The 13,152-nt window shown below is 38.9% G+C and overlaps 1 protein-coding gene across 1 annotated transcript in view; it reads right to left on the reverse strand.

Annotated features, from left to right (window-relative positions):
• Window positions 1-2,613: 2,613 nt before the first annotated feature.
• Window positions 2,614-13,152, reverse strand: part of LOC138670090 (mannosyl-oligosaccharide 1,2-alpha-mannosidase IA-like) — a 260,030-nt gene continuing 249,491 nt past the window's right edge. Inside the window, exons 11-13 of the mRNA XM_069757123.1 lie at window positions 11,905-12,077; window positions 6,666-6,781; window positions 2,614-3,141 (exon numbers count right to left, since the gene is read on the reverse strand). Coding sequence (XP_069613224.1) covers window positions 3,036-3,141; window positions 6,666-6,781; window positions 11,905-12,077 — 395 coding nt within the window. The 3' untranslated portion in view covers window positions 2,614-3,035. The remainder of the gene's footprint in view (window positions 3,142-6,665; window positions 6,782-11,904; window positions 12,078-13,152) is intronic.

Consider the following 13,152-nt stretch of genomic DNA (forward strand, 5'->3'; position numbering starts at 1 on the left):
AGAGAATATGAATGCTAACACCAAAGCTTTTCTCCACTAGTGGTTGGGTGAAGCCATTTATTGTCAAACTACTGTGGTTTCTCTTTTTAAATCATAATGACTACCCAAAACATAGAAATGACCCTGATCAAAAGTTCACATACCCTTGTGATTTTGGCCTGATAAAATGCATAGAAGTTGACACAAATGGGTTTGAATGGCTACTAAAGGTAACATCCTCACCTGTGACCTGTTTGCTTATAATCAGTGTGTGCGCATAAAAGCTGAGTGAATTTCTGGGATCCAAACAGACTCTTGCATCTTTCATCCAGCCACTGATGTTTCTGGATTGTGAGTTATGGGGAAAGCAAAAGAAATGTCAACTGATATACGGAAAAAGGTAGTTGAATTGTATAAAACAGGAAAGGTATACAAAAAGATATCCAATGAAACTGTGATTAACAAATGGAAAATCAGGGGCTCTGTAAAAACAAAACCACAGTCAGGTAGACCAACAAAAATGTCATCCACAACTGCCAGGAAAACTGTTCCGGATGCAAAAAAAATCCCCCACAAATAACATCAATTGAAATACAGGACTCTCTGAAAACTAGAGGTGTGGCTGTTTCAAGATGCACAATAAGGAAGCACTTGAAGAAAAATGGGCTGCAAGGTCAAGTTGCCAGAAGAAAGCCATTACTGCACAAATGCTACAAAGTATCTCGCCTACAATATGCAAAACAGAACAGAGACAAGCCTCAAAACGTCTGGAACAATGTAATTTGGAGTGATGAGACCAAAATTGAACTTTTTGGCCACAACCATAAATATTTCATTTGGAGAGAGGTCAACAAGTCCTATGATGAAAGGAACACCATTCCTACTGTAAAGCACGGAGGTGGATCGCTGATGTTTTGGGAATGTTTGAGCTACAAAGACACAGGAAACTTGGTCAAAGTTAAAGGAAGGATGAATGCAGCACGTTATCAGCAAATACTGATGTACTTGTGGCAAATTTGCACTCATTAGCCCAGAAGCTGGGCATGGGATAATAAATAATAAATAATCTTTATTTTTATATAGCGCTAACATATTCCGCAGCGCTTTACACACATTATCATCACTGTCCCCAATGGGCCTCACAATCTAAAAAAATGTACTTGGACGTTCCAACATGACAATGATCCAAAACACAAGGCCAAGTTGACCTGTCATTGGCTACAGCAGAACAAAGTGAAGGTTCTGGAGTGGCCATCTCAGTTTACTGACCTCAATATCATTGAGCCACTCTGGGGAGATCTCAAGCGTGCAGTTCATGTTAGACAGCCCAGGAATTTACAGGAACTGAAGGCTTTTTGCTAAGAAGAGTGTGCAGCTTTTCCATCTGAGAAAATAAAGAACCTCATCCACAACTGCCACAAAAGACTTCAAGCTACAGTATCATTGATATTAGAGGGGGAAATACACGGTATTAAGAAATGGGGTATGTAAACTTTTGATCAGGGTCATTTGGATATTTTGGGTTGTCATTATGATTTAAAAGAGAAAACACAGTAGTTTGACAATAAATGACTTCACTCAACCACTAACCATGAGTGGAGAAAATGTTTTGGTGTTATCATTCATATTCTCTGAAAAAAGGCCAAGACAGCAAAAATATATAAACTTTTGAGCACAACTGTATATGCTTTAAAGATCTTTAGCTGAATGATTAATACATTTATTCGACTTCTTGAAAATATTGGGAAATTGTTGTAAATGTTATAATGCTGACAGTGTAAAGTAAAGCTAAGGTCTCTTTTACACTTCCGTTTTTTGCAATCAGTCAAAATCTGTCAAAATGTTGAAAAGACGGATCCTGTGCAGATTGTAAAAAGCGGGTGCACTGGGTCCATTTTTTTTAAGAATCTGTCGAGGCTATGTGTGCACACGTTGTGTATGCGTCTTCGCCATGTTTTTCCACTGTGAAAACGCATACACAACACAATCCATGTTAAAAATAATTAAAAAAATAAAAAATTGTGATATTCTTACCTTCCGGCGTCCCCCGCAGCCTTCCCAAGGCCTTCCCGATGCGCGATGCTGCTGGCAGCTCCGGTTCCCAGTAATGCCTTGCGAGCAATGACTGCTACATCATTTCACAAGGAATTACTGGGAACGGGAGGTGCTGGTAGCATCGCGAGCATCGGGAAGGCTACGGTGGACGCCGGAAGGTAAGAATATCATGATTTTTTATTTGTTTTAGTATTTTTAACATTATATCTTTTTACTAGTAAAAAGAGAGAGAGAGAGAGCGAGAGAGAATTTCTCTGACGGGAAATTCTTCCTCACATGCTCAGTTTCAAAAGACGGCATCTGTCGCTGGATTCCAGTGTTTGACAGTCAGCGATGGATCCTGCATCCGTAGGCTTCCATTATAACCAACGACGGATAGCGCAGGATCAATTTTCCGATGTACAGAAAAAACGTTCCTCTGTGCATTGTTTCCGCCCGACGGACAGCATTTTTACAACAGATCCAGTGCACGTCGGATGAAACGGAAGACCATCAGTCACAATCCGTCGCTTATACAAGTCTATGAGAAAAAACGGATCCAGCAGAAACATTTGCTGGATCCGTTTTTTTCACAAAACGATGTATTCTGAAGGAAAAAGAAAGACGGAAGTGTGAAAGAGGCCTTACTTACTATTACCAAAATCTCAGGAGAACTGTTACAAAATCCCCTAAACAGAGAGCAGATGTCTAAATTGGCACATAACACTAGTAAGAGCATCTCAGACATTTTCTTTACAAACATTTAGATATATTTAATTTTTTCTTCTAAATCATAATTCTCTGCTTCTAATAATAATAAGTACATAAATAAGAAAAGCAGAAATTTCTGCAAAAGGCCACCATTTCTTTTAGTGCTAATGTGTAACAAGGAACATGATCTGACATTGTATTTTATGCAACTCTTGGTATCTCAAATTAGATCACAAAATAGAATTTCTTTTGTATGAAAATTTACATTTCAGATAAAAACACTGAATAGATATTTATTGGTTTCTTGTGCTTCAAATGTTTTTTAGTGTATTTATTGGCAATGGATGTGCTTCTGTATTAAAAACCCAGTCTTCTAATGATAACAGGTCATCTTCTGAAAACAGTAGGTAGAGGTATCTGCAGAACACATAAAGATTATATTAGTCATATTGTTACAAAGTAAAGTAAATGTATCTCTTCCTACAAATCGATATCTGACTGAGCACTCCTCTCATCAATCTGGGGCTGTTTTCAATTAATAATGGATCCTACCTGCCCTTTAAATTTGCCCAGGAGAAGCATTTTTGATAAATGTTAGGTTTAGGGTCGCATCAGAGAAAGGTCACCTTGTCGTGGCTGATGGGGTACACATGAATTGGCCGATTTGTGCACTAAGAACCTTCATTTTATAAGCATATTATATATAGCAGTAATGCAGTCTAAATTTCATATATTCAGTATATACTGTATCTTAGCTGTTTAAAAAATGATGCTGTATTCTTTTGATTCTATACCTCTAAAAATATTATGACATGCCAGAAACCCCATTTTTTTACTTGTTTCTATATCTGCAAGATGTTCTCTGCTATTCTTTTTTTATTTTCAATTTTCTAGTAGTGCAACCCACATATAGTAAATTGCATTAAGTGCACATGATTATATAGACAACATGATCATGATCACAGTTAATAAATAGAAGAACCTGGCACTCAACTTAATGCTTTGTGAGAAATTTATTGTAGTACTGAAAAAACGTTTCGGTCCCCAAGTTCGGACCTTCATCAGTTATGTACTAGTAGATTTTTTTTTCCAAAACAAAATTGTCATCTATTACAAATCACAGAGGTCCTTCCGAAGTGCGACACCAGTGGATAGTCTATGGAGCCTGCACTCCGCTGTTAGGGCTGAGAATCACTTGTTGAGTAGTTGGTGGGGGTCCAGATCTTGAGCTGATCTAAATAATTTCTGAACAATTTAAAGATTTAAAATAAAGGAAAATAATGACTCTTAAAGTTACCCCTCTAATGGTTTATATTTCACAACTGAGCTGCACTGGGAGCAACATCAATTTCACAAGTCGTGTTTTAGTTCAGTGTTCCATCAAACATTAACGGTAAGCTCGGAGAATCACCTGCTTCATTACACTTGGCAGCCAATAAGCACAGGAAAGAGAAGGAGATCCAGCTCAACGAAATAGTGAAAAATCCATAATTTATTTCACTCAAAATACAGTGAAAGGACAAAACATCAGCATACAGAAAAAATTATAAAAACAAGGTCAACGCGTTTCCGGTGACTAAGCACCCTTAATCATGATTAAGGGTGCTTAGTCACCGGAAACGCGTTGACCTTGTTTTTATAATTTTTTCTGTATGCTGATGTTTTGTCCTTTCACTGTATTTTGAGTGAAATAAATTATGGATTTTTCACTATTTCGTTGAGCTGGATCTCCTTCTCTTTCCTGTTCGTCCACGCCCTGACACAGCGGTTCCGTGCTCCGAGCTCCTGGGAATGTCGGTATGGTGAGCTGGATTTTGTTTAGCCAATAAGCACACAGAGGTAACTTGTCTGGACAAACTTATTGCCTTAGTGTCCATTGATTAATAAAATGAAATTGGATGTGAATTAATTAATGGAATCGCAGTGCAGATGTCTACAGCACATAAAAGGTAACGTATAGCTGAGTATCACGTTGGCTTAAAGTTGGTAATTTGTAATCAATAGTGCTTAATAATGTTTAAAGGGCTTGTCTCATCTTATTAAATTGATAACATTGCAAAGTGCTTATAAAAACAAGCAACTTTGCAATTTACCTCTTATTAAAAATCTTCTCCGTTATCATTGTCTCTGGGTGTCAAGAATAACCAGAATAAAGAGACCTGGAAAATGGTCGAACGAGGCATCAGTGAGGAGAATCGCTTCTTTTGTTTTATTGTTTTCATGCCATTGTGACTTTTGAAAAAAAAAATATGATAACCCCCTTTTGCCTTGGTTAGCTGTGCTTTTAGCTAAAAAAAAACATAAAAAAAAGGTTAATTTTTGAGTTGAACTCAGACTAGATCAGTAGACCATAAACTTTCAGCTACCAAGAACATGATTGGTGCCTGCTTTCTCAATGAGGTTGGAAAGCAGAGAATACTGTATTTCTAAAAAGTCGGATTATTAAGGAGAAGCCGCACACATGCAAATCTTTGCGGATGTGCCTCTTCCAATGCAGATTTGGGAACTATTGATGGGAAATACTGAGCACAACACTGCCATGTGAATGTCACTTTGGGCAGTATATTTGGTCGTCTTCAGGTCACATTCTATAAGCAAAACAGCTTGATGGTTACGGCCGTGCTGGATGATTATTTCGTTTGATGGAGTGTCAGATGATGTAAGTCTCTGTATAGAAAGAGATTCAGCCTCAATCCTACCGGGAAATAAAAAACTTTTCATATCAGCATATGACTTGACCTAGAAATAACCATGCCTCAGGGGAGTAAAGTTCATGAACTTTTATCATCAATCCTCAATCACGTCACTTACAATGTGTCATACAACCAACTTGGTAGTTGCGGACAGTCGAGAAGAAACCAATTGACTCCAATTAGACTTCCAGAATGGACAGGCAGACAGACACGTTAAAATTTTATTGCAGGCTCAGCACCGGGACAACTTTTTAATTTTTTTCTGTCGACCTAGCTGTTTGACTTGGTCGACAGAAAATATAGTCATGCCGGCATGGGGTCCTTTGTTAGACAACCAGCTGCCGTGGCATCTCATCAACGTCCTGCAATCAGATGCTGCGGTTACTTTGGAGTATGACCATGGAGTATTAGGCTATGTTCACACGTTGCGTTTTCTCCTGAGGTCTGCAGCACAGCAACCATTCAGTGTGCTCAGCGGCTCTGAGCCTCTTGTGCCATCTACCTTGGCATAGCTGCTGAGCTCAGTTGTCTGCAGCGCTGTGAATGTGATGTTAGCGCTGCAGACAATAACAGACACTGGGAGCAACACCAAAAACTCAGCATTGGACCTGGGCAGGGTAACTAAAGCCCAGTTTATTTTTTTTACTGCTTACAGGAAAACATTTTTTAAAGAGGGATAATCCCTTTAAATTTGATGTTTGATCTTTTGGGAAAAGAAGGATAAAAATGAAGAAACTCAAAAGGGGAGAAAAATAAAAAAGCCTGGTAAAAATAAATACAATATCCCTGTCACATAGCAACAACAATACCTTAAACGGGTTTCCTTTTCCAACTTTTTTTTACAAATTCATCATGACCGTGTTAAAAATAATTAAATCAACTGTTACCGTACTTACCCTCCCCAGGTCCAATGTTGTGCCTCTGCCTCTACTTGTGATTGTGCACAAGCTGCAGCGGTGACATCATAGCCGTCTACAGCAGAGCTGATGGTGAGCCAAAGGATTGGCTGCAGTGCTGCTGATGTGATGTCATCATTGCAACCTGTACACACCAGAGCAGTGGCGGATATGCAGCACTGGACCCGAGGAGTGTAGGTAGATGAGGATTTTCTTAAAATGTCTTGAATTAGTAAAAAATTGAAAGAGAAAACCTCCTTTAAGTTGTAAAATATTATACCATATATTAATCTTTAATAATAGTGTGAAAAAAAACTTGTTAATCGACACCGAGCTGACATGTTGTACTCACTTTAATGTTTCTGACATGAAAAAACTTTGTTGAACATTATCGTGGTTGGGATTTGTAGTATACACATCTTTAATGCCCGAAAATCCATTTTCTATTCTGCAGTAGGTATCCAATGCCTAGGTAAAAAAAAGAGCAATAACTAAGTCATATATTTAGTGACAAGAGAATACATTTAAGAATGTAAGGTTGTACTTGTTATGATAGCAGAGCATAACGTTCTATATGTTCCACTCAGAGGAATTATTGGAGCAAGTGACAGCAATCTGTGTTCTGATACGGAAGTCAGCCATGCAATAGACAAGGTGAGAATTAGGCCACGGAGGTATAGAACGGATTCTGACAATCAAAAGCTTTTAGTATTGCGCAACAACAGGATTTAATAGGATGTTCGGAAAATCTTTGCTATTAGAACAGCCCTTCATTTTTCTGATTTGGGTAAAAATCAGACTGATCATCGCTTAAGAGTATGTGCGTTTTGACGTGTGTTTTGACATGCATTGGCTTGCGTTTTTTATATATTTTTAATTACATTTTTTAATCATTAATTTGAATGGGTAAAAAATGCTAAAACGATTTGACATGCTTCAGATTTGAAGAAAAAAATGCACAGATGGTTCAAATCCACAAGGAAAAAAAATAAGTAGCATGTGCATGAGATTTCGGAAATATTATTCACTTTGCTGGTGCTATAAAACGCAGCCTTTTCCTGTGTCAAAACATTGTGGGGAAAAAAGTGGGAAAAACAGAGCTTGTAAACAAGACTTAAGTGTATCAGGGCAGTAAGCTCTCTATGCCTACAAACAGATTAATAGCTAAATAGGAAAGGGTTCTTTACTGTTAAAGCAGTCAGACCATGGAATGAGGTAGTAATGGCAGACACTATTGACAGCTTTTAAAAAAGGGCTGGATAATTTCCTTAATAGTGTTGAGCGAGTGTACTCGTTGCTCGGGTTTTCCAGAGCACGCTCGGGTGGTCTCCGAGTACTTGTAACTGCTCGGAGATTAAGTTTTCATCACCTCAGCAGCATGATTTGCAGCTACTAGACAGCTTTTACACATGTAAGGATTCCCTAGCAACCAGGCAACTACCACATGTGCTCAGGCTGGGTAGTAGCTGTAAATCATTCAGCTGCAGCGATGAAAACTAAATCTCCGAACACTAAAAAATACTCGGAAACCACCTGAGCATGCTCGGGAAAACCCGAGCAACGAGTATACTCACTCATCCCTATTCCTTAAAACACATAACCTTTTGGGTTATAGATAATTTAGTGACAAAATGTATAATCGGTAGAGAAAGGTTGAACTTGATGTACCTAGGTCTTTTTTCAACCTATATAACTATGTAACAATGCCATGTCTTATGTGCCTATTCAGTAGCTCTTATGGAGAAGGATTAGACATGTTGTTTCTTGGTTCCCACTTATTTAAACATGCACGCTTGGGCAGTCTGAGCATACATGCTTATGAGGTAGGCAAGTGTGACAGTTATCACAAGTCTATGGTCAGCTCTGGTAAGGCTGAATTTCCCAGACCGGCCGCATGGTCTTCTAACCCAAATTCAACAGCTTCATAGGCACATGGGGTACTTGGACTTCAAAACTCGAATGTCTCAATTTAGAGTAACAGTTCTGGTATATTAAACATTATTGCAGTAGGTGAGGAATGGATAATCACTATCTCTCAATGATCTTTATGAGATAGTCTAATAAATATGGAGGAATACATAGTTACATATAGTAGTAAAGACATTTGTCCATGCAGTTCAGCCTATATTCCATCAGAATAAATCCCCAGATCTATGTCCTTCTAAAGAACCTAATAACTGTAAGATACAATATTGTTACTCTCCAGGAAGACATCCAGTCCTCTCTTGAACCCCTTGACTGAGTTCGCCATCACCACCTCCTCAGGAAAGGAATTCCAGATTCTCATTGCCCTAACCGTAAAGAATCCTCTTCTATGTTGGGGGGAAAAACCTTCTCTCCTCCAGACGCAGAGAATGCCCCCTTGTGACCGTCACCTTCCTTGGTACAAACAGATCTTCGGAGAGATATCTGTACTATTCCCTTGTATCTTTTTTCTAGACTAAATACTCCTAATTTTGCTAATCTCTCTCCCCTTTATTAATTTTGTTGCCCTCCTTTGTACTTTCTCTAGTTCCATTTTATCCTTCCTGAGCATTGGTGCCCAAAACTGTACACAGTACTCCATGTGCAGTCTAACCAGGGATTTGTACAGAGGCAGTATAATGTTCTCATCATGTGTATCCAGACCTTTTTAATGCACCCCATTATCCTGTTTGCCTTGGCAGCCGCTGCCTGCCTGACCCTGGCTGATCCAGGCAAGTTTATCATTAACTAGGATCCCCAAGTCCTTTTCCATGTCAGATTTACCCAGTGGTTTCCCGTTCAGTGTGTAATGGTGATATTGATTCCTTCTTCCCATGTGTATAACCTTACATTTATCATTGTTAAACCTCATCTGCCACCTTTCGGTCCAGTTTTCCAATTTATCCAGATCCATCTGTAGCAGAATACTATCTTCTCTTGTATTGACTGCTTTACATAGTTTTGTATCATCTGCAAATTTCGATATTTTACTGTGTAAACCTACCAGATCGTTAATAAATATGTTGAAGAGAATAGGTCCCAACACCGACTCCTGCGGTACCCCACTGGTCACAGCGACCCAGTTAGAGAATATACCATTTATAACCACCCTCTGCTTTCTATCACTAAGCCAGTTACTAACCCATTTACACACATTTTCCCCCAGACCCAGGATTCTCATTTTGTGTAGCAACCACTTGTGTGGCATGGTATCAAACGCTTTGGAAAAATCAAGATAGACCAACTCTAATGACTCACCTTGGCCAAGTCTATAGCTTACCTCTTCATAAAAAATGATTAGACTGGTATGACAGGAGCGATTCCTCATAAACCAATGCTGATATGGAGTTGATATGATAATCTAAGACTAGTCAGGCTTAGACTGTCAAAGCTCACAAACTAAATGCAATGAGAATCATCTTTAATGCTTTCAGATCCAATTAGGGTACAATACTGTACAAAATGTATGAAATTAGATGTCCTGTTAGAGTACGTCCACAAAATGGGGCCGCTATCAACATGCTGGTTCATTCTCACCAGGAAGGTCGTACAATACAAAGATGTTATGGAAAAGTAGACAACCCATTTATAATGGACACATTCTTTGTAATAGACAAAAGCTATCCATAATATTCTCCACAAGAAAAGCCGAAGTCAATTACACTGGCAAGAGGACTTTATTAAACCTGGCATTCTCCTGGCAGCCTTCCCTAATGCTCTTAGTAATGATTTCTGATTCCTTGCTAATAGGAAGAACATAAAAGAATTGTATTTTTTTTTAGAAACTTGAGTTTTTTTCTTGAGGCCGCTTGTTGTCATATCTGATACAGACTGCGGTTTGTTTTGGTTTGAAGCAAAACGAGGTGAAGATTTTCAGCTCAATTCAACAAGAGGATGAGAGCAGCAAAGATTAGACCAAAGGAAAATGAATGTAACAGTCAGGAATGCCGAGAGAATATGCAATGTGTTACAAGAGATTATGCCACGTACAATAAAGAATGATTTGTTTCAGTATGCAGTTTTACTGTGTTCCTAACATACACATCATAAATATGATGTACTAGCTAGTCTCAATACATAGGAAATGAAATGAAAATGATCACAGCTCTATTTGACTACCACTGTTACTGTTTCTATATATTCTTCTTTAGGTTAGTTTCCATTGGTAGATCTGGAGGTAATTATGGGCAATAATATTATATATTACACAGTTGGCAGTATAGGTAGGCATGAGCAAGCTCGGACTGGCCCACTGAGGAAGAGGTAAGTCGCACAGTGGCCCCAGTGCAGGAGTCGGCCTCTCATCCCTCTGTATAAGGAGTAGTAGGCACAATACACTTGATTCACTATGTACACACAAAGGCAGCATCTCATCATTTATCAAACTATCTAATTTATCATTATATAGAAGGTACATTTGTGAATGAGGATTGTCACGGTTGCACCTTTCGTGATAGCCTGGCAGCTGTAAATAGAGCTTCAACAGACAGGCTTAACACAAGCCACTTCACCAGATCCCAAGGGTTGCCCTAGCCTTCTCCCTTTATCCCCTGTCCAGGGACCTGGAGTTACACAAAGGCTCCTTGGTTGGGGTATCTGCTGACTGGTGGAGCAAACTGAAGGCAAGAAGGATCGCCATGCAGCGTCAGTGCCAAGAGTTCACATCATTGACAAAACCAGAAAGCAAGCGGATGATCAAAATTCAAGTTGAGGTCAGAAAATGGGTGAAATCCACTCGATGAATCTACGCCGTCTGTAAGTTTATGGATACACCTGGTATATGTCTTGTTCCTTTTATTCTGTTTATTATTGTTTATTGTTTTACATTCCCCTTGTCGTTTATACAAGCTCACGTGTATAACTATGTTTATACAGGAGACAACGTTCTCTGTGATCTATCGAGCTGTGAGTTTATCGTCATTGTATGTTTAAAATTTATAAATAATGAATTAAAAAAAAAGAAAATGGGAGAAACCAGTAAGACAACACAAGAGCAAGAATTAGAGCTACAAGTCAGGAAAGTAGAACTCAAGAGTTCCTGGGGTTGAAATAAGTGGCCAGGACTCTCAGACAGGAGTAATCAAAACTGAACAACCCCATAACTCCTTGATCTAGTGGCACCAAAGGTGCAGGGCATAAAACAGGAATGACACTGTCACACGTCACCCTCAACAAAGGTGTGACGGTGCCTAGCGGCCCAAGCAGAAGCAGAGAGGACAGGACCTAGCACAGATGTTACAATATGTGGCTGAATAAGGGGCTCTAGAGTCATTGTTACTTGTGGTCCCTTAGCATCACAATTCAACTGTGGATGTGTGTATGCCACATCGTTAGTGTGTGCCTCTGGCCCAATTTACAATAAATTGGTAGTCTATGAATGACATGAAGTGGCACAGAATGGCTAATTTTATGTTTTTATGTGTCAAGTTGATGCCACATTGACAATATAGTACATATAGGAGATAGTATACTTATTATCTTTAGATTTTACATGTATATGTTCGAAATACTCATTTCATTGGAAAACAAAAGACACAAACCAACATCATTTCATGGAAAAGTTAATATCTCACAATAACTTAAAAAATGTGTTCTACTGAAATGAAAATGCCATCAGATTGTCATACCTGTACAATCTCCCAGCCCCATTCTCTGTACTTGGGGTTGTGTGTCAATCTCCACAAGTATAAGTAACTCTCCACCACTTCTGGTCGTAATAAGTAATATCGTTCACTCAGCCTGGTGGATGTGGCTTCGGCACCAGTATCAAATCTGAAAACTTCCGGCCCAAGCTTAGTATCTGAAAGGCAGAAATAAGGAGATTCTATGTGATTTAACACAATGTACCCCTCCAAAGCAAGGTGTCACTGCTGGCCGAATCAGCTGCACTATGCTAGTCCAGTGCACATTTATACTGCTGGGACCTGGTTTCACTAAATCACATGAACCAGTGTTACGTTTTAATAGTTACCAATGTTATATAATTCTAACCAACATTCTTAAGTCACCAAAGGGTCATTCAAACAGTGACTTTTCTCATGCGCAAAAAAAGGAATGAGTTTCATCTGTGTTTTTCATCAGATTTTCATCAGTTTTTACCGTCAACGTTTCATCAGTTTTTCTCATATAAAATAATTGGAGACTTCTCAAGCTTTTCCTATCAAACAATGTAAGTGCTGGCATCTGAGTGCGAATGTTGTCTTCCTATACAAGCCTAGATATAGAGGCTAGAGAAGGATCCATGAAAATGATGCAACGATGCGGAAACGATACGCTGTACCAGTGCCTTCTGCAGGGCATTAATTAGTGACAGATGCCAGAAAGCAGGGATTTCTTAAGACATAAGCAGAGAGCCAAGGGCAAGGATCCCTTCAACATGCTCTAATACCCTCTATAAAATACAATAGGCAAATGTATTTAAAAGTACCGTAACTATGTTCCCCTTTTCCAATGATAAAATAAAACTATAAACTTTATTTTTGTTTGATTGCAACAATCTATGCAGTATAACAGATTTCTTTGTTCTTACAAATTTCGATAATGTTTTTATCACTATTAGATTTTTTTACAATTCATGTAATCTTTATTGAGTTTTTAAAAATATTTTATTAATCAAAACAAGATCAACAAGTTACAGGGAGTCTGTCGGCACAGAATGACTGTTCAAACCACGTACATTCACTCGGTATATCTTTGGCATGGCCAAACATTTAAAGGGAACCTGTCACCAGGTTTTCCCAATATGAAGTACAGCCACCACCTTTAAAGGGACACTGTCACCTGAATTTGGAGGGAACAATCTTCAGCCATGGAGGCGGGGCTTTGGGGTTTTTGATTCACCCTTTCCTTACCCGCTGGCTGCATGCTGGCTGCAA

Source organism: Ranitomeya imitator, chromosome 3 (assembly GCF_032444005.1).
Source record: "Ranitomeya imitator isolate aRanImi1 chromosome 3, aRanImi1.pri, whole genome shotgun sequence".
NCBI lineage: Eukaryota > Metazoa > Chordata > Amphibia > Anura > Dendrobatidae > Ranitomeya > Ranitomeya imitator.